Source organism: Schistocerca serialis, chromosome 7, assembly GCF_023864345.2.
Source record: "Schistocerca serialis cubense isolate TAMUIC-IGC-003099 chromosome 7, iqSchSeri2.2, whole genome shotgun sequence".
In the NCBI taxonomy this organism is placed as follows: Eukaryota; Metazoa; Arthropoda; class Insecta; order Orthoptera; family Acrididae; genus Schistocerca; species Schistocerca serialis.
In genome coordinates, this window is record NC_064644.1 from 197,300,512 (window position 1) to 197,322,718 (window position 22,207).

At 42.0% G+C, this 22,207-nt stretch overlaps 1 protein-coding gene across 1 annotated transcript in view; it reads right to left on the reverse strand.

Moving 5' to 3' along the window:
* Window positions 1–22,207, reverse strand: part of LOC126412970 (venom carboxylesterase-6-like) — a 174,099-nt gene that overhangs the window by 17,151 nt on the left and 134,741 nt on the right. The window contains exon 7 of the mRNA XM_050082861.1: window positions 15,363–15,544. Coding sequence (XP_049938818.1) covers window positions 15,363–15,544 — 182 coding nt within the window. The remainder of the gene's footprint in view (window positions 1–15,362; window positions 15,545–22,207) is intronic.

Sequence of the window (22,207 nt, forward strand, 5' to 3'; positions counted from 1 at the left end):
CGGCACTTGGATGAGTGACCGTCCAGCCACCATGCGCTGTTGCCATTTTTGGGGTGCACTCAGCCTCGTGATGCCAATTGAGGAGCTACTTGACCGAATAGTACCGGCTTCGGTCAAGAATACCGTCATAACGACCGGGAGAGCGGTGTGCTGACCCCACGCCTTTCCTATCCGCATCCTCCTTTGAGGATGACACGGCGGTCGGATAGTCCCAGTGTAAGTAGGCTGTTTATGTTTTCGCTATGTAAGTAGGCTGTTTATGTTTTCTCTATGTAAGTAGGCTGTTTAGGTTTTTTTTATTGGTAACGCCACCTCTGTATGAAAATCACTGGCTGTGCTGTGTGCAGTCTGTGGCTGCTTTGCATTGTTGTAATACTCGCCATTGTAGTGTTGGGCAGCGGCAGCTGGATGTGAACAGCGCGTAGCGTTGCGCAGTTGGAGGTGAGCCGCCAGCAGTGGTGGATGTGGGGAGAGAGATGGCGGAGTTTTGTAATTTGTGATGAACTGCTATATATATTATGACTTTTGATGATATTAAGGTAAATACATTGTTTGTTCTCTATTAATATCTTTCATTTGCTAACTATCCCTATCAGTAGTTAGTGCCTTCAGTAGTTTGAATCTTTCATTTAGCTGGCAGTAGTGGCGCCACTGTATTGCAGTAGCTTGAGCAGCGAAGATTTTTGTGAGGTAAGTGATTTGTGAAGGGTATAGTTTAATGTTAGTCAGGGCCATTCTTTTGTAGGGAATTTTGAAAGTCAGATTGCGTTGCGCTAACAAAATATTGTGTGTCAGGTTAAGCACAGTCTTGTATAAATTTTTGAGTGTCCTCTGAAATACGTAATTCTTGTATTACCTGTGTCAGCTGATCTTGTACTTCCCGGATTTCTCTTTGGTGTTGTGTATTAATTTGATTCTGATTTTGTTTGAATTTCCTAATTTGTTCGTACTCTTCTGTGTCATTAAAGACTACCGGTCTTGCGTCAATCAGATTATCATCTACCTTTGTAGATAAGTTAGTGACCTGATCCGAAAGTTCGGCTACTTTCTCCGATAGTGTCCTTATTTCTTCAGTGTGTTTTTCTGAACCAAGTTTCAGAGTATCTACTGTGTCCTTAAAGTTTTCCTGAGTTTTTGCAAGTTGCGTAACCGAATCGGTAGATGCAACTGAGTCAAATTTAGCTTGCAAGGTCTCATGATTTTCATGAACAATAATTTGCAGTTCTTTTATGGCTGCTTCGTGATTCTGTAATGCATTTTCATGCCGCGAAAAAATAGTTTGAAAATGCTCACAAATTTGTGTTTTTGCGTCATTACAGACTTTTTGACATTTCGATTCAATGTTATGTAACTCAGAAGTTAATTCTTCACGTGTTTGTTCAAGTGTTTGTTCCAATGAGTCTAACTTTTTAAGATTTTGTTCCACTGTGTCTAACTTTTGAAGCTTTTGCTGTATTTGTCTCTGATTTTGTTCCATTGTGTCTAACTGTTGCTGTGTTTGTCTCTGATGTTGTTCCATTGTGTCTAACTTTTCAAGCTTTTGTCCCATTTGTTGCATTAATTGTAATAACAATGCACTGGTGTCTGAAACATGTTCCTCAGTGCTTTTCGGCAGTGAAGTTGCACCGGCAACATTCACATTTTGACAAGTGGAAAATGTGTCTTGACTCATTTGAGAAAACGGTGGGAACCCAAAACCTGAGTCTGCAGTATTTGCAATATTGTGTTCTGTCATTCCCGATTCCTGAGGCGAGCTGTAGCCTACCAATCGATCGATAACGCTTCCCTGTTCACTACCTGTTTCACTGTCTACACCATTGTTTGCCGCCCGCTCCATTTCCCTATGCGCAATTACCAAATTACTACTTTGAACATTAGTTAATTCATTACTCTGCGGCGCTAACACACTGCTTTCGTCTTCACTGTCATTTCTCAGTTTACTTTGGAGCCTAGTATTACGTTTTTCACACGCCATAATTGTCACAATATTTCACACGATAACACAGAAAAGCACAATTTGAAGAGCAAAATAAGAGAACACATTAACATAGTACTGAAAATAATATCTCGTTAATTGCAAGCGCAGCAGCGAAATACTTGGTGCAAATTAACATGCATGCCACAACAACAATGAAAGACTGCAACTACAAAGGAGATTCTCTCTACAATTACGCGCTAGCAATAAACAATAGCTACACTAATTACACAAACTACAAGAAAAAGTCAGAAGATTCCAGTGAGGTATCCTTGGCTAAGGGTCGCCATATGAAACGTCCCCTTAGAAAAATTTATACAAGACTGTGCTTAACCTGACACACAATATTTTGTTAGCGCAACGCAATCTGACTTTCAAAATTCCCTACAAAAGAATGGCCCTGACTAACATTAAACTTGTAAGTAGGCTGTTTATGTTTTCGCTATGTAAGTAGGCTGTTTATGTTTTCTCTATGTAAGTAGGCTGTTTAGGTTTTTTTTTATTGGTAACGCCACCTCTGTATGAAAATCACTGGCTGTGCTGTGTGCAGTCTGTGGCTGCTTTGCATTGTTGTAATACTCGCCATTGTAGTGTTGGGCAGCGGCAGCTGGATGTGATCAGCGCGTAGCGTTGCGCAGTTGGAGGTGAGCCGCCAGCAGTGGTGGATGTGGGGAGAGAGATGACGGAGTTTTGTAATTTGTGATGAACTGCTATATATATTATGACTTTTGATGATATTAAGGTAAATACATTGTTTGTTCTCTATTAATATCTTTCATTTGCTAACTATCCCTATCAGTAGTTAGTGCCTTCAGTAGTTTGAATCTTTCATTTAGCTGGCAGTAGTGGCGCCACTGTATTGCAGTAGCTTGAGCAGCGAAGATTTTTGTGAGGTAAGTGATTTGTGAAAGGTATAGTTTAATGTTAGTCAGGGCCATTCTTTTGTAGGGAATTTTGAAAGTCAGATTGCGTTGCGCTAACAAAATATTGTGTGTCAGGTTAAGCACAGTCTTGTATAAATTTTTCTAAGGGGACGTTTCATAAAGGAGCCCTAGCTAATATGGTATTTGCTTATACAACTTCACACATCGGTACCATATTTCTCTAACACAGAATTACACAGCTATCTGATTATTTGACAGAAAAACAAACATTTTTTTTACTACGTCAGTGACAGATGTTTACGCAATTACAGAGTTGGATAACTTCACACTTATGAAATTGTATTTTGTCTGTACTTTGTAAACTGTTCATATTTTTTTTGGAACCATTGTGATACTATGAGAGCTTTGAATGATGTATTTGGTATGGATTCATGATTTTTAAAGTACGTTTGAGGCAGATGACACTTTTGACATGAGCAGAGAATTTTTTTAATTATTGGAGGAAGCTACGACGATTTTGAGATTTGACTGAGGTGTTGTGATGTTATTTTTACGACGACGATGTGTATTATGCTGCTGAGGTATGTTTATGATTAATAGGCTGAGGCTATATGAGTTATTTGATTATGCTTCATATTTATAATGACGAAATATTGACGAGTGTCGATGGATACGTATATGTGTAATAAGGTAAGGAGTAATGAATAGTGGGTAGGGACTCTTGACTTGTGAAACAGGATGTTGGAAACCAAGAATCGTACTTTAAGAGTTATGAAATGTGTGTAAATGCGTGAATGTATCACAATGCCGGCGAAAATTTTTTTGGACACTTATATTTATAGGATTTTGTTTCTACAGATTTGCAACGCTAATTCTTGACCTGTGAAATATTTTTATGTGAGACTGTCACTGTAGCGGAAACTGCTGTCGTAAATATTTCCGTAAGAAAGTTAAGTGACCACCTGCACGTAATGCGTCGCGGGCACCCACCTGGGTGACAGCCGCCCGAAAAAAAGCCATTAGCCTTTCAGCGGACAGGTAGAAAAAAAAAGCGGGAGGCCATTATCCTCGCTATCGACATTCCTTTGTAGAAAGCATCGCAAAAACGACACGGTCGAACTTGAAAACATGATTACACTGTAGGTTCTTAATTTATGATATTTACTGAAATGAAATGATGAGAAACATTTTATGTCTATTGTCTTGTTAGTTGAAAGATTGTTTACTGCTTTATGAAATGCCATATGGCTCGTGAATGACGTTTGACGCCTTGGTTTGCCTATTTTTTTTTAATATCTAGTTTCTAGCTGCACTGCAACATTGGTTAAAATAGAATTTTATAGATGTACTAATATAAATATTTTCTGTCTACAGATCGAGTAAATAATAATTTTTTTCAAAAAAAATAAGGGAGCACAAAACGACATTTACCTTCACAGTAACTGCATACATAATTTTCTTTTCAACTACTTGGTAATATTTATGGTAGAATAACTTCTTGTGGTGCACCACTTTAATTACTTAGACATTAAGATGTGATTATACATTTCCCTTATCTGCATTGTTATCTTTAGTGTACTATTTTCTCTGCTTGAGCTATATCATGTTTCGATATAAGCTGCTGTTTGCCAGGCATAGTGCTACTGAACTTTAATTTGTGTTACTCTGCCGGCCGCGGTGGTCTAGCGGTTCTGGCACTGCAGTCCGGAACCGCGGGACTGCTACGGTCGCAGGTTCGAATCCTGCCTCGGGCATGGGTGTGTGTGATGTCCTTAGGTTAGTTAGGTTTAAGTAGTTCTAAGTTCTAGGGGACTTATGACCTCAGATGTTGAGTCCCATAGTGCTCAGAGCCATTTGAACCATTTTTTTGTGTTACTCTGCTAAGCCAGATTTATTTTTTGTTTGCTGCACAGTGCCCTATATTAGTTGTAATATTGCAATTGCTTTGGCATTTGTATTTTTGTCATTGATGTTTGTGTTAATTGCTTTGTGCTGCTGCATTGCCTCGTCCCTTAGTTCAGCATCTGAGCTCAGTAGATTTAAGTTAGCTTAAGAGGGGGTAGACTATAGAAGAGAATGAGTTGCGATGAATTGGAAGAAATGCATTGAGAATCTATACAAAAAACGTACAGAAAGCAGGTATAGGTAGGATTTTCTTGGAAATAAATAATGAGGTAAGAAATATGTGAAATAAATACAGAAAGCATGCTTAGATAGAATTTTTTTGGTGGAAACAAAGGATGAAATAAGAGGAAAGATATATGAAGTTTTGGGTTGGACTGCAGTACCAAATGTTACACTGAAAACGAACCCTATCCTTTCCTACTGGTGTTATCCCACTATGTGTTTGTGTACCCTTGTGTAGTTGTTTTCTTCCTGTCTCTGTGTAGTTTCATAGAATTTTTTTCTCTTTTAATATTAAGCTACATTCACTATGATGAGGAATACTGTTATCCTCAAATATAATTGGCATTAATAATATGTTATTTACTTTGTAAAGATGTTAGACATTATTCATTCTGTTTAAATGCTCACGTGTGAAGCTGATGTTTCGCAAGTTATTCTGATCTTCTATGTATGTACTCATGTCATAATTCCTGTAACACTGACGTATATGTCTATTTCTATTCTTTTGTAAAGCCTGTACTACAAATGTTATCTATATTGTTATATTTTTAATGATGTATTTTGTACCTTTATTGTATTCTTATGTTATAAAATTGTAATTGTCACCAGTTCATGATATTATTAACTTGTTAATTACATTTCACTGCACACGTTTCTGTTGGTCATAGTATATGGACAATATGTGAGATGTAGGGACTGATAGTGTTTGCACGTGTGTTAATGATTCAGCAAGGGACTGGATAACAGCATTGCTGGATCTAAGGACAATTCCAGAAACTTTGTGAGTGCACAAGTGGTGGTTTATGGACTTGCTATATTGTCCGCAAGACTCTTCGATGGTGATTGTGCACCTGCACATTTGCAACAGATGGCTGCTGGCCGTCTCTACCAGGACTACAGTGGGTCTGCATCTTTGATGGCCCACCAATTGCTACAAGGACTGCAGTGGGTCTGCACCTCTGGTGGCCCACCAGTACCGTAATTTCTACCAGGACTACAGTGGGTCTGCTCTGTGATGACCTAACTACCAATATTCTTCAAAATGTCGACTGACTCTGCTGTGGGTTTACTCTGTTGTGGCCCATTACCTGTCTGCATGTCGAGTCAGCACTGTCTTTCCGTTGGAAGGACAACACTACTTCTTCAAGACTGTATGGAAATCCACTACTTCTATGTGCAATTTCTTTTACTAATGAGAAACTGTAATTACTATTATGATGAATGATCAGGACTATCTTTATGGACTGTGAGAAAATTTTAGCTTTTGACCAACATTGTATCAATAAGTGTGTGCATTTTATATCTTTGTTACTGTAATTGTGAAAAATTTTTGTCAAATCTGTATTGGCCAGTGCCCAACACCATTTGTAAAAATTTTTTGTGGGGAGCATGGGGGCTATGTAAGTAGGCTGTTTATGTTTTCGCTATGTAAGTAGGCTGTTTATGTTTTCTCTATGTAAGTAGGCTGTTTAGGTTTTTTTTATTGGTAACGCCACCTCTGTATGAAAATCACTGGCTGTGCTGTGTGCAGTCTGTGGCTGCTTTGCATTGTTGTAATACTCGCCATTGTAGTGTTGGGCAGCGGCAGCTGGATGTGAACAGCGCGTAGCGTTGCGCAGTTGGAGGTGAGCCGCCAGCAGTGGTGGATGTGGGGAGAGAGATGGCGGAGTTTTGTAATTTGTGATGAACTGCTATATATATTATGACTTTTGATGATATTAAGGTAAATACATTGTTTGTTCTCTATTAATATCTTTCATTTGCTAACTATCCCTATCAGTAGTTAGTGCCTTCAGTAGTTTGAATCTTTCATTTAGCTGGCAGTAGTGGCGCCCCTGTATTGCAGTAGCTTGAGCAGCGAAGATTTTTGTGAGGTAAGTGATTTATGAAAGGTATAGTTTGTAAGTAGGCTGTTTATGTTTTCGCTATGTAAGTAGGCTGTTTATGTTTTCTCTATGTAAGTAGGCTGTTTAGGTTTTTTTTTATTGGTAACGCCACCTCTGTATGAAAATCACTGGCTGTGCTGTGTGCAGTCTGTGGCTGCTTTGCATTGTTGTAATACTCGCCATTGTAGTGTTGGGCAGCGGCAGCTGGATGTGAACAGCGCGTAGCGTTGCGCAGTTGGAGGTGAGCCGCCAGCAGTGGTGGATGTGGGGAGAGAGATGGCGGAGTTTTGTAATTTGTGATGAACTGCTATATATATTATGACTTTTGATGATATTAAGGTAAATACATTGTTTGTTCTCTATTAATATCTTTCATTTGCTAACTATCCCTATCAGTAGTTAGTGCCTTCAGTAGTTTGAATCTTTCATTTAGCTGGCAGTAGTGGCGCCCCTGTATTGCAGTAGCTTGAGCAGCGAAGATTTTTGTGAGGTAAGTGATTTGTGAAAGGTATAGTTTAATGTTAGTCAGGGCCATTCTTTTGTAGGGAATTTTGAAAGTCAGATTGCGTTGCGCTAACAAAATATTGTGTGTCAGGTTAAGCACAGTCTTGTATAAATTTTTCTAAGGGGACGTTTCACCGGTAGGCCACTCGTGGCCTGAAGACGGTGTGCTAGCTTGAGGCTATGACGAAAAGCATGGCTTGTAATGACTGAATGTGTCTTCCTTATTCTGCTACATTCACTTAACAGACTTTTAAAACGGATACAGTTTTTTGCAACATGCATTACGGGCTAACGAACATGCTTGTCTCTCTTCCTTTGGTTTTCCGTCCTCTTTTCTGCTGAATGCTTATTCCGCACTCGGCAGACAGTGTCGTCGACCTGACCCACTTGCGACATAATGACTCGCTTCCCGTTTCCACCTCTGCCTCTGACATGACTTGAGTTTGCCTGTAGCTTTGTGAATCAGTTATAATAATTTTTTCCAATTTCTAACCCTTACTATTCTACGCCGTAACAAAAGAAATGTAAAGTGGTAGTAGTTCGTGACTGGGTTATTGCCCAGAGTGCAGGTAGAGTGCAGCTTTTCTTCACTGTGGCACAAGTAGAATAGCGACCCTATCGCCCGCTCACCTTGTATCCCTAGGAAAAATCCCTGGTACTCATTTGATAGCAGGCTGAGTTGGCTCTGGGTCATTTCAGAGGGACTGGATTGAGGGGAATTCCCACCCCTGTTTGGGATTGAACCTGGGACCTTCAGGGCAGGAACCTAGTCCTCTACCCACTAGACAAGAATGACCGCAAAATAATTAACTTATGTCTTAAAAAATACTGTGACATAAAAGCAAAACACCAATATACTTATAAAAGTAATCTATGATCTGCTGCTGGGTAACGTTCAGTACCATTTAGACACACCCTGAGCCCTGGAATATTCCTCCCCCCCCCTCCCCTCCTCCCGTCCCCCTTGGTATGATGTCCTCAAGGTGGCCATGATGTTGCTGTCCCACTCTATGGCAGCGGTCGTCATGAGATCATTCATTGTGAGAGGAGGGCTACTGTGACCACGGACTCCAAATTTCAACTTTTCAGAAGTATGTTCAGTCAGGTTCATGATAGCAGATACTACAAACCATTATATTCAGTTGATTCCAGTCTCCTGGAGGAAGGTGTTCTCAACCTCGGAATGGCGTGTGCTGGTCCATTATCGTCTTGAAAGAAACCCATCGCCGAAATGTTGACTGTAGGGCTGGACAACAGATTCTAGTATTCTGCACTGATACTGCACAGCCGTCAGCCACATAGGCTTCCATAGCCGTAGTCAGTTGACCTAACAATTTTCTGGGTGTGGTGGCTCAGTAGACCCAGAGGAAGGCCACCGCAACTGTGGCCGAAACATCAGATTTATTCAGTGACAGTTATTTTACAAAATGACCGGATACCATATGCACATTTCCCTTGATAGCTGTGAGAGGAGTGCAACGTTTGTACATGGCATCAGCCCAAAACCTGACTCACATCGCTGTTGAACTCGTGCGATAGCATGCCTAGGACGTACACCGGTTCGTGGCCTCCTCTACACTGTTCTATAACGACCATAAGGTATCGGACAAATTCTGCACAAGCCGGTGAAGAGAATTCAACGCCACTGACTCAGGTCCTCTTCCAAGAGTTCCCTTGTCCACCCTCTTTGTTCACTACTGTGCTGGAGGGTTTGTAATGTTGTTAGAAGTGGACGCCTAGAAACAAAATAGGTGGTGTAGAGGAGAGCACCTGCTGTCTGTGTCTGCATAGTTCTCCCCGTTGCCTCCAAAATGGCAATGAGTACGTCTGCCGCAATCTCGTCGGGGTAGAGGCCGGTGTACACAGCTGGCGACCATTACTAGGCAGATCTTTGTGGTTTATGTCTTACGATTGAAGCTGACTGCTCGGATGATGGCGATGTAGTGTACGTCAATTTAGCTGGCAACGTCTCGTGCTGACAGTCCTTGCCGTAAAGTGACAATAAGGGTACAGGTTAAACTTGAAATACTCTTAAGCGTTCAAGACATGTTAACACACTGTGCAGTGTACAAAAGCCTCACTGTTTCGTTCACGATTTGAAGCACAAATAGCTCTATGGAGCTCCTTTACCCAGAAGGCTGTGCAGAGCGATGTACCGCGGACAAAAGATTGTTGAGAAAGAGGTTGCCTATTAAAAAGCCCAACACACTATGCAACTCGTGAGGATAGTACAAAACCTTTTCTTTGTGCAGCTAACATGGTACGTGGGTAACTTCATTGAACTAATCTTTGAACTGAAAGCAACAACAACTGTGACTGAACGAGGACATTGATTTTAATATTATTTTTGTTCCACAGCTATTGTAAGATATGAAAAATTTGGAAATTTGTGGTAAGGTCTTATGGGACCAAACTGCTTAGGTCATCGGCCCCTAAGCCTACACACTACTTAATCTTACTTAAACTAACTTACGCTATAAACAACACACACACCCATGCCAGAGGGAGGACTTGAATATACGACGGGGGAGCTGCACGGACCGTGACAAGGCGCTTCAGACCGCGGCGCTACCCCTTGCGGCGTAAGAGATGATTAAACAACAATGTAATAGTCATTTTGGGTACCAATCCAAAAGCATTTGTTCTGTGTGTTTGCTATTAAGATATTTTGGAAGTCAGTAGGGTATATCGATCAGTTAGTACCAATTTGTCATCTCTTACTGACACTTTTTTATTTTTGTGCACTTTCTCCTATGTCACATCAAAATGGTGTAAATGGCTCTAAGCACTATGGGACTTAACATCTGAGGTCATCAGTCCCCTAGACTTAGAACTACGTAAACCTAACTAACCTAAGGACATCACACACATCCGTGCCCCAGGCAGGATTCGAACCAGCGACCGTAGCAGCAGCGCGGTTCCGGACTGAAGCGCCTAGACCCTCTCGGCTACAGTGGCCGGCTATGTCACATCGTTTGCACCGACTGCCCCTTTGTAGGGGCTTGTTTCGTCTTGCTAAGGACATTTCCAAACACTACTGATTTTTCTAAGTATAGGAAAGAACATGGAGTGTATGGTCAACCGTCATATGGTCTGGAGATCAGACAGCTGATTAGCCACTCTCAGAGTGGATTCAAGAGGTGTCGATTGACTGTCGGCAACCTGATCCAGTTAGAGGCGGCTATCCAGGAGACTCTTCTACAAAATGGTTCAAATGGCTCTGAGCATTATGGGACTTAACATATGAGGACATCAGTCCCCTAGAACATAGAATTACTTAAACCTAATTAACCTAAGGACATCACACACACATCCATGCCCGAGGCTGGATTCGAACCTGCGACCGTAGCAGTCGCGCGGGTCCGGACTGAAGCGCCTAGAACCGCTCGGCCACCGGTGCCGGCACTTTTCTACACAGACAGCATTGTACAGGGATTTTTTTTTTGACGTCAATAAGACTTATGATACTACTTGGAGGTGTAGTATTCTAGCACAGATTCCTCATTGGGACTTCCGTGGTTACCTACCCATATTCATTTGGTGCTTGTTACCAAAACGCTTTTTTGCGTACCGACTTGGCGACGTGTTGTCAAATAGTTTTCAGCAAGTGGATGATGTTTCGCAGGGAAGTGTTGTGTTATACTCTCTGCCACAGCCATAAAACTATACAGAGTGAAGATCAATAGAACCGACAAAGTGCAGGGATGGATCCCTGAGTGGGAATGGAAGAAAAGACGTCTTTTGAACATGTCTCCGGAAATGGACGGTGTGCGTGCAACGACAAAAATTCATCCCAGAAAACAGTACAGAGCTGCTTCGCATCCACGTCACAACAGTTGTTCAAAGTGACAGGGATAGTAGCAGTTGTCAAGCAGGGCACACAATTGTACTTTGGCTTTCGCCATGTTGACAGGCCACTTGCCTGGAGTTTGTACTGGGATGTGTCTCAATATCCCGTAGAACCTGGTCCTCCAAATCTGGTGTAGGTACAATCCATCGCCTCCCGCACGTTCGTCTGACTGAATGGCCTCATGATCACACAAAGGACCAAAAAGGGGTTAAAATGTTGTGTTATATGGTTGTTTACTGTGAGTGTACTTGTTTTGGTGTATACATGCTGCCTCTCGATAGTTTCCATCTGCTGGGGCGTACACAGTCATCATGACGGCTTGTTCCCGATATGAATAACGGATCATTCTGCTGCTCACAGTACGCTGCGTCAATCACACAGCCAGCAGCACACAAGGAACACGCGGCACGTGGTCAGAGGAACTGTCATTCATCAGCACATGATGCTACCGCGGTAACGAAGTATTTTCAGCATGTTCATAGGACCTTTTTCCCCCCATTTCCAGTCGGCAATCTGCCCCTACAGTTTGTCGCTTTTATTAATGTTCACCCTATAGAACGCTTGCAGTAAGGAGACCTGTGCAGTGTTCCTTATTTGTGAACGATTTTGCAGGTACAATATTGTGCCATGTCCGCGATGTAATAACATACTATTTTCTTTTTCTATCGAAATATTAAGGTTTAAAGATATAATTTAACCACTGAGTCAATGAACTGCGCTGCAAGTCAGCGAATATGTACGCCCAGTACAATGAGAGCGGCGTATCATTATCATCTGTATTTTGTTCTGTATAAGAATGCACGCTCGTCTTTTCTTTCTCTTCTTTAATCGCGCGCCTTTCCGACAGCATCTTAAGCGATCTGACTCCTATTTTCTTCCATTTTGTTCGAATGAACTAAACTTGTATTCCTGCTGGGAATTTATTTAATCATTCTATAATTATCGCCAATTGCGAGTACTAATATGACCTCATCATGAATGTTTTATTCTTTCGCTCCAGAGTTGAGCTAAGATTATTGTAATTTCCAAGTATTTCGCCGAGATACGCCACAATTCTTTGTTATGTTTAAAACTGTGAGAATTATTCACAACATGTTAGATTTCCGTACAAATTATTTACTTCGATAAATAATAATTATTTAAATTAACATTTCTACTTTCATTTCGTAACAGCAGTCCCAAAATTTCCAGTTTATAAATGTTATAGCTATTTCTTTAATACTTTTTTTATTACGGTGCCAACGCGATACTCACGAGAATAAATCAAATTATTCTGAATTTCTCGCGAGGCGATAAGACAGAAATTTCCCTGAGATTACAAAAAACACAAATTTACCGTTTTTCAGCACGCTGCTTGCCTACTGATCTTCAGTTCAAGCAAAAAAGGTAAAACGAGTAAAATACGAGGTGCATTCTAGTTCTAAGGCCTCCGATTTTTTTTCTAATTAACTACTCACCCGAAATCGATGAAACTGGCGTTACTTCTCGACGTAATCGCCCTGCAGACGTACACATTTTTCACAACGCTGACGCCATGATTCCATGGCAGAGGCGAAGGCTTCTTTAGGAGTCTGTTTTGACCACTGGAAAATCGCTGAGGCAATAGCAGCACGGCTGGTGAATGTGCGGCCACGGAGAGTGTCTTTCATTGTTGGAAAAAGCCAAAAGTCACTAGTAGCCAGGTCAGGTGAATAGGGAGCATGAGGAATCACTTCAAAGTTGTTATCACGAAGAAACTGTTGCGTAACGTTAGCTCGATGTGCGGGTGCGTTGTCTTGGTGAAACAGCACACGCGCAGCCCTTCCCGGACGTTTTTGTTGCAGTGCAGGAAGGAATTTGTTCTTCAAAACATTTTCGTAGGATGCACCTGTTACCATGGTGCCCTTTGGAACGCAATTGGTAAGGATTACGCCCTCGCTGTCCCAGAACATGGACACCATCATTTTTTCAGCACTGGCGGTTACCCGAAATTTTTTTGGTGGCGGTGAATCTGTGTGCTTCCATTGAGCTGACTGGCACTTTGTTTCTGGATTGAAAAATGGCATCCACGTCTCATCCATTGTCACAACCAACGAAAAGAAAGTCCCATTCATGCTGTCGTTGCACGTCAACATTGCTTGGCAACATGCCACACGGGCAGCCATGTGGTCGTCCGTCAGCATTCGTGGCACTCATCTGGATGACATTTTTCGCATTTTCAGGTCGTCATGCAGGATTGTGTGCACAGAACCCACAGAAATGCCAACTCTGGAGGCGATCTGTTCAACAGTCATTCGGCGATCCCCCAAAACAATTCTCTCCACATTCTCGATCATGTCGTCAGACCGGCTTGTGCGAGCCCGAGGTTGTTTCGGTTTGTTGTCACACGATGTTCTGCCTTCATTAAACTGTCGCACCCACGAACGCACTTTCGATACATCCATAACTCCATCACCACACGTCTCCTTCAACTGTCGATGATTTTCAATTGGTTTCACACCGCGCAAATACAGAAAAGGAATGATTGCACGCTTTTCAAGTAAGGAAAACGTCGCCATTTTAAGTATTTAAAACAGTTCTCATTCTCGCCGCTGGCGGTAAAATTCCATCTGCCGTACGGTGCTGCCATCTCTGGGACGTATTGACAATGAACGCAGCCTCATTTTACAACAATGCGCATGTTTCTATCTCTTTCCAGTCTGGAGAAAAAAAATCGGAGGCCATAGAACTTGAATGCACCTCGTACATTAAGAAGTGAAGTGATATATTGTGCGTTCAATAGTATTGTGTGCATTTTCTGATCAAAATAATTTTTATTATAAAGTCAAAAAAAGTGGCGTGTGTCTGAAATATTTAATTCATTTACTTTTAATTAAGGATAAGAAGTGGTACCTCTAATTATTCCACGTACTAATAGTTGTGTGTGAATATTTAAGTATTAAAAGTAGCTAGTCTCATATGTATATTTAAATAATACTAGAACAGAAAATTTAATTGGGATACATTAAGTTTGAAGAAATTTTCTTAACGGTTATTCAATTAGTGAACTATTGCGAATATATGAATATACTATAAGATTAGGTTACATTTATCGAAATTTAGGCTAGCCGAAGCATAAATTTCTACAATTCCATAATAATATTCACCCATATTTATAAAATATACCATAGTCAAAAAGATTCAGTATACAGGGTTTCGTTCCTCTTCTAACACTGCGACAGCGACTCGTCAGTTATAACTTACACTGAATGAGTGGGCTGCAAAGACAGGTTTTACATTTTCTGCACATAAGCTTTTGCATTAATTTTCGTCGTTCTCGTTATATTTTTAATTTACTTGACTTACATATGAAGGACACAGTTCTACAGTATATGGAGTAGCTAAGGCTTCTGGGCCTCATTGTTGATTTAAAACTGTCATGGTTACCACACATAAAGGACCTGGAGGCAGAATCCAGAAACCACTGAATATCTCAAGGTACCTTACCCATAGATCTCGAGGAGCGATTGCTCGCGTTTTACAGTGTTTTCGTGCAATCACGGGTAAATTATGGGTGTACAGCATTGGGGTCAGTCAGGCTTTCTCACCTGAAAACCACAGGTGCTATCCATCATAAGGGTATCAAGCTGGCCACTGCAGGACCAGCCCCATATCCAGTTTGTGCTGAAGCTGGGGAACCGCCACTCATTATCCAATGGCAGCTTGTAAAGGTGCATCAAACTGTTCCCCATTCACCAGCACGCCGTATTATTGATCGTCCATCTGTGGAACACCTTTTCTCATATCATCCACGAGCGACAAGGACGTTTGGGATCCACACGAGGCATGAGCTGGAGTCACTGTAGAGACCCAACCTGGCTACTCCAGACAACCAGAGTAATTTTAGATTGATTACGGCCAGGCTGCGCTCTTGCATATGTTGTTAATACAATATTTTACGACATTTTAAATCAGCACCACAACTTTTGGTTATATTCAAGGATGGGTCTAGACAGGGGAGGGGATTCGATTAAATGCTCTGTTGTTGTCCCTGATCCTGTTTTCAAGATTCGGTTACCTCAAGAATTCGCTGTGTTCAGAAGACTGATAACAAAAATAATGCAATTGACAAGAAGCAGTTCTTCCAAAGACACTTCTGTTGTGTTGTTCAAACTTACATCAGTGATGGCTTGGGCATCGTCGATGGTGATGTTCTCGTGACCAAAATAAAAATCCCGCATCTTGAGTGCCGCCTCCTCGCGCTCTTCGGCCGTTGGCAGGTGCAGGATTGGAGACACGGCTAGCACGAAGTTGTCGCTGAGCTGCTGCACTGCTGCCGGGTCAGAGAGGTACAGCTTCTCTGTGGGAAAAAATATTCATCAATTTCTCTAGAAGACTAATTTCTAGCAAACGCGTAAACATAGAGCGAACAGTGCAAGAGCAGTTGGAATTGGCTGTGTGATCACTGGAGCAGAAGAGAAGTGGGTAGCAACCACGACCATCCAGAATAAGTGATCTAATGTCAGGGAAGCATTCCAAAAAGCCGCTATCGCTGTTCAGTCGTTCATAAAGAAGTGATGTATCATGTCACGACAACTTACAGGATGAAGAATTTAAAGGAAATGACGTATACATATATGTTGTGTCCTTTCTTTCAGGCATATATGTATATACAGGGTGGCGATGTGTTACCATTTGGTTTTTGAATATAAACTTTATTGTCAATACAGTCTGAAAGGAACATATACTACAATGAAGAGTCGTCCATGGAGATTTGTTCTAACTCAGCACATGCTCAATATGTCCACCATTTCGTTTCCTAACTTCCTTCAAACGAACACTGAAGTTAGTGATTACCCTACGGCACATGTCTTCCGTAATTTCGCTGCAAGCTTGAAGAATAAGTCTTCTGAGCTCCATTAAATCAGGTGGACCTTTCGGAAAAAAGTCACATGGATTGAGGTCTGGACTATTGGGGGGGGGGGGGGGGGCAATTTTGTCCGTCATTGAAGCGACTTGGAAACCTGAGTGAAATGATCCGCATGTCGAAATTCTCGTGTAAAAGCTCCAACACAGTGTTTGCAGTATGTGGCCTTGCTCCATCTTGCATGAACCACTGTGTGTTGAAGGGCAAGGCAGTAGCAAGAAGCTGTGGAATGAAGCTATTGTGCAGCATGCTCAAATAACGCTCGCTGTTCACAGTTTCTTCAAAGAAAAAGGGTCCAATAAGTCCGTGACTGGAAATTGCTGCCCACGCTGTAATCCTCGGAGCATAATGTTGTCGTTCATGAAGTACTTGTGGGTTTTCAGTGGCCTAAAAGTGTACATTTTGTTTGTTAACTACACCGTCTAAATGAAAATGCGCCTCGTCTGAAAACCAAACGTTGTTGAGAGTTTCTTCTCTATCCTCCGCCCACTGAGCAAACAGTAGTCTCTGCTGCTTGTGTTCTTCAGTGAGCTTCTGTGCACAGGTCATTTTCTATGGCTACATATGGAGGTCACTTTTAAGAATGCTTTGAACGGAGCAATTGCACTGCTGCCTTTCTACACGATTTCCCGGGTCTTCTCTGTACAGCAACTCGTACCGCTTCAATATTCTCCGGCGAACAAACAGGCTTAGGCCGTGGTTGCTTCGCTTCCTGTACAAATTTATCGTAGAACCTGTGAATGGTCTTCTTGCAAGGAAGCCATCGTGTGTTAAACTGTTGTCGAAAGCGCCTCTGAGTCACAGCAATGTTTTTCGTTTCATGAAAAAGTAACACATTTGCAGATCGTTGCTGTGTCGTCAGTCTTCCATTGTCAGCCATTGCTGCTTAATAGTCTCCTAGCTGCAGTATCGTGAATTACACGTCATTTCGTAACTCATTTGTTTTTCCAAGCTCTGCTGGTACTGCTGTAGAGATCCCAGCGGGATATCTAATGTGCGTCGTAAATTGTGAAAGAAACAGTCGGTAACACATTTCATGCGCCACCCTATATAAAGCAATAGAAAATCCAGGGTGCAGTGTAACAGTATCTTGAAAAGAATAGTTGCTATCACTGTCTAGCGGAGATGCTGAGTCGCAGATAGGCATAACAAACAAAAAGACTGTCAGAAAGTGATCTTTCGGCCAACAAGGTGTTTGTGGAAAATAGACGACTCTCTCTCTCTCTCTGACTCTCTCTCTCTCTCTCTCTCTCTCTCACACACACACACACACACACACACACACACACAAAAACACACTCACAGCCTCTGGCAGCTGAATCCGGTTGACTTCAGCTGGCAGAGATTGTAATATGTCGCCTACTTTCGACAAAGGCCTTGTTGGCCAAAAGCTTATTTCCGACAGTCTTTTTGCTGTGCCTATCTGCGACACAGCATGTCCGCTGTATGGTGAGAAGCAACTATCCTTTTCATAATATATATGTATAAAGACGTGTAAGTGTTCAAGGGTATGTGACGCTACGCTAGTAGAGTGCAACTGGGTGGGAATTTGGGTCGGATGGAAAGCGTTCTCATGTGGCCAAGGCGGTTAAGGGGACCATTCACGTTAAGTGGGAGACCAAGGTTCGAGTCCCGGTTTGGCACAAATTTACACCTGTTACCACTGATTCATTTCCATGCCCAAATACGGCTAACGCCTTTGAAAACTTTTGAATAGAAATGAACCCTTACATAAAAATAACACAGAGCACTGACAAGTTTTTTCAATGTCAATAAATCCACCAACAGCCGTATACTTTACGATATTTTATTTTATTAAGAAAGCAACCAGTTTCGGCAATTCATTTTGCCATTTTCAGGCCCCATACGCTTTTATCCAAATAATCAAACTTATCGTATAGCGCCATAAAACACTGGATAACGTGAATTCCAATCGGTGTATAAATTATTGCTTCACTTGTGTGTAGTCAAGCTATGAGCTTTAAGAAAGTGGCAAAATCTTGTACAACCAAACTTGTCAGTCTCTGTTTGTCCATCACGGCCAGGGGACATCTGCTGATCGGCTGGTATGTACTTTTCAATGTCAATAAACTTCATCAACAGCTGTATATTTACGATATTTCATTTTATTCTGAAAGCATCCAGTTTCGGCAAATCATTTTGCCATCTTCAGGCCCCATACGTTTTTATCCAAATAATCTAACTAACTGTTTTCTTATTAAGCATTATATAACGATATGACTGCATACAATATACGATTGAGTGAAAGAATCAAAATACTTTGTCACTACATAGTGGACCTGGCTTGCAAGACGTCAACATTGAAGAGTTTAGATGCATATTAACTAATTTAAACGTCAAGTGTAGACATACAAACGAAGTCACTTCTCTCGAACACTCACTCGTTCATAGCGTGTATCGAGCTCTACACTCTGAATATCGAAATGCTACCGTTAGTCACGATCAGTTATTGAAATATTATGAGGTGAACAAAAGAGATGTGGGAACTGACATCGTTGAAACAATGGTAGCACTCCTTGTGGTAACTATCGCATCCTTCGCCTCTTTCTTCGCCTCAAAGATTTACTTTTTTAATTCAGCGTGGAAAACCATCATCTGGTTGTCCAGCTATCAAATTTGCTTTCCTTCTCTATCTGTTTCCGTGTCTTATCGATTTCCCCCTGTAAACGTTTCGCATTTGCCTCTCCGTCTTGTTTCAACTTTCTTAAATCGAGTATGCACAGAACCTCATTACTCATCTTTCTGTGCCTCCATCTAAACTGACAAGCGAGAGTCCCCCCCCTCTCGTGATCCTGCATGTTCCCGATCAAACATTTCACATCCGCGTGCTTCTATGAGACTCTCACAGTCTGACCCAAGTGACGGCGGCCCACAAAATTTTTTTCTCTGATTGCCTGACGCATCTACAGGGTAGTACCGAATCGTCATACTGCCTCAACGTACCCACTCGTCTCTTCTTCGTCATCTGAGTGACATCCCCTCACATCATCATAACTAGTATCATCTAGAAAAGATAATTCGCTGTCAGAATCTGATTGTCCAGCCGGAATGATGCTATCTGCCTCATCCAAAATATGTTTGCGAACATTACGATTTTATGCCATTTCGTCTCCCTTTTCTAACTTATCCTGCTAGCTAGCGTTACGCGCTTTACTGTGTGTCAACAGTAACACTGCTCTCTAGACTCCCGACGTAAAGAAAAATAATGTACAAGAAGATCTATAAAATTACAATGAACTAGCTGGATGTTAGGTGTATCTGACTGTACCTAATTGTTACTGACAGATTACAGCGTCCTAACTGTCTATACGAAGTTCTGTGGTAGTCACACGAACACCTAATATGCAACACGGCAACACAAGGCACAAAGTCAAGAAAAAATAAAGTGTGGGGTCAGAAAACTCAAAAAGATTCTGAAAAGAAAAATATGATTATCGCGCTGTAGAACACATATATGACTAATTATATCATGTGAATTTACAGTACGCAAATTGTAATCAGAACTAGTTGCAGTTCCACATAACTGAAGTCTAAATACTGAGCTTGTGGCCAGTCATCCTACTGACTAAACCTACAACAAAATTATGTGCTGTCAGTATAAGTCCCAACTACTCCTTGACATTATTTAATAGATGTTTCGAAAGATGCAGCGCCCACAGACACAGAGATGGGGGCAGTACTACGCTGTAGGGGACATTCACCTACGTTTCCATGGGACTTGTGGTAGTAACCGAAGGCAACATGACGGCTGTGATCACGTAAACACTATTGTGAACCACCTGAATCCTAACATGGTGATATCTTCTGTGAAGGCGGTTATCTTCCAGCATTATAACTGTTCCTGTCGCAAGGCTAGAATGATGCCATAGAGCTTTGAGGAGCGTTATAGTAAAGTTATGTTGCTTCCTCGGCTGCCAGATTCGCCTCATCTCAATCTGACTGAACACAACTGGGGTGCTACTGGGCGCCAGTTTCATGCCCTCAAATCACTGGCCAAGAATGTAATGGAATTTTGTGATCTGTGCCTAGACAGCTGCTGTCACATATCTCTGGAGGCCCACCAAGGGCTTGTCGAAACCATGACACACAGAATCGCTGCTGTACTACGTTCCAAAGTTGGAGCAACAAGCTATTAAGCAGGTGCCTACAATGTCTTGGCCAATTAGTGTATGAGTGCTAGTAGCAGTGGACATGAGAGGAGGGGAGATGGGAAAAAGAGAAAACTAATAAAACAGAATTTATGAAGAAAGGAAAAATAAAAGAGCCATGACTGACTGAGAAATGAAAAGAGTTACAAGCATAACTGCTGCATTGCCAGACAGATGGAAAAAAGTGCGATATATGTTAATTTTGGGGCAATGTATGAGGGTGACAGAAGGACGTGCTTCATTTTCTTCTTAAAAACAAAAGGGCACTGAATTCTGCTCAGAGTGCAAGGCAGCGTGTTCCAGAGGCGGATGAGAGGAAATAGTTGGCTACTGTTTTTATTTTATGGACGGGCATACACCGGGTGATTCAGCTGCCCCTGCCACTGGGTTTTAGGCAATCCACAACGCCTTCAAATACAACGCTCAAGATTTTTGTATTCTCTCACGCAGTATGCACGAACTGTTGGTCCTACAGAAAAAATGAACTGGACCTTTTTGTGGGAAATGTAACATAGTTAAAATTTTGCACTAGATACGTTTTTGTTGGAGCTCGCGGTTTTCGAGTTATTAAAGGAAAACCAATTTGATGGTTACCTTTGAAGGTTTTTCTTGAATAACTCGAAAACTATGGCATCTAGCCAAACCGTATCCCAGTACAAAATTTAACTAAATTCATTTTTTCTGTAGGACTGATATTTTGCTTGTAGCAAGAGAGAGAATATGAAAATGTGGACGTGATATTTTAGGGCATTGCAGGTTGCATAAAACGCAATGGTAGGAGCAGCTGAATCAAATTTTATATGAATTAGCTAAGTGAGGCCTTGTGCTTCGATTACGGTGAGGTGACAGGTACTTAATATCTGATGCAAGGTGCTGGGGTTCATGCACACTGTGGAGCCGGTCAAGTAAACTGAGCGTTTGGGAGTCGGGTAACTTGTCTGTCTGCAAGCAACCTAACTGGAAGAATGGATCAGTCACTTGATCAAATAGACGAATGCTGCAGGTGTAATACAAACAAGCATTCATGGTTAATTCTAACTGTCTTGTGTTGTCACTACTCGTGCCTTGTTAGATTACATCACGGTAGGGAAGAGTGACTGGACATACACTACTGGCCATAAAATTGCTAGACCACAAAGATGACGTGCTACAGACGCGAAATTTAACCGACAGGAAGAAGATGCTGTGATATGCAAATGATTAGCTTTCACAGGATTCACACAAGGTTGGCGCTGGTGGCGACACCTACAACGTGCTGACATGAGGAACGTTTTCCAACCGATTTCTCATACACAAACAGCAGTTGACCGGAGTTGTCGGGTGAAACGTTGTTGTGATGTCTCGTGTAAGGAGGAGAAATGCGTACCATCACGTTTCCGACTTGCGGTTTATCGTATCGCGACATTGCTGCTCGCGTTGGTCGAGATCCAATGATTGTTAGCAGAATATGGAATCGGTGGGTTCAGGAGGGTAATACGGAACGCCGTGCTGGATCCCAACGGCCTCGTATCACTAGCAGCCGAGGTGACAGGCATCTTATCCGCCTGGCTGTAACGGATCGTGCAGCCACGTCTCGATCCCTGAGTCAACATATGGGGATGTTCGCAAGACAACAACCATCTGCACGAACAGTTCGACGACGTTTAAAGCAGCCTGGACTATTAGCTCGCAGACCATGGCTCCGGTTACACTTGACGCTGCATCACAGACAGGAGCGCCTGCGATGGTGTGCTCAACGACGAACCTGGGTCCACGAATGGCAAAACGTCATTTTTTCGGATGAATCCAGGTTCTGTTTACAGCATCATGATGGTTGCATCCGTGTTTGGCGACATCGCGGTAAATGCACTTTGGAAGCGTGTATTCGTCATCGCCATATTGGCGTATCACCCGGCGTGATTGGTTACACGTCTCGGTCACCTCTTGT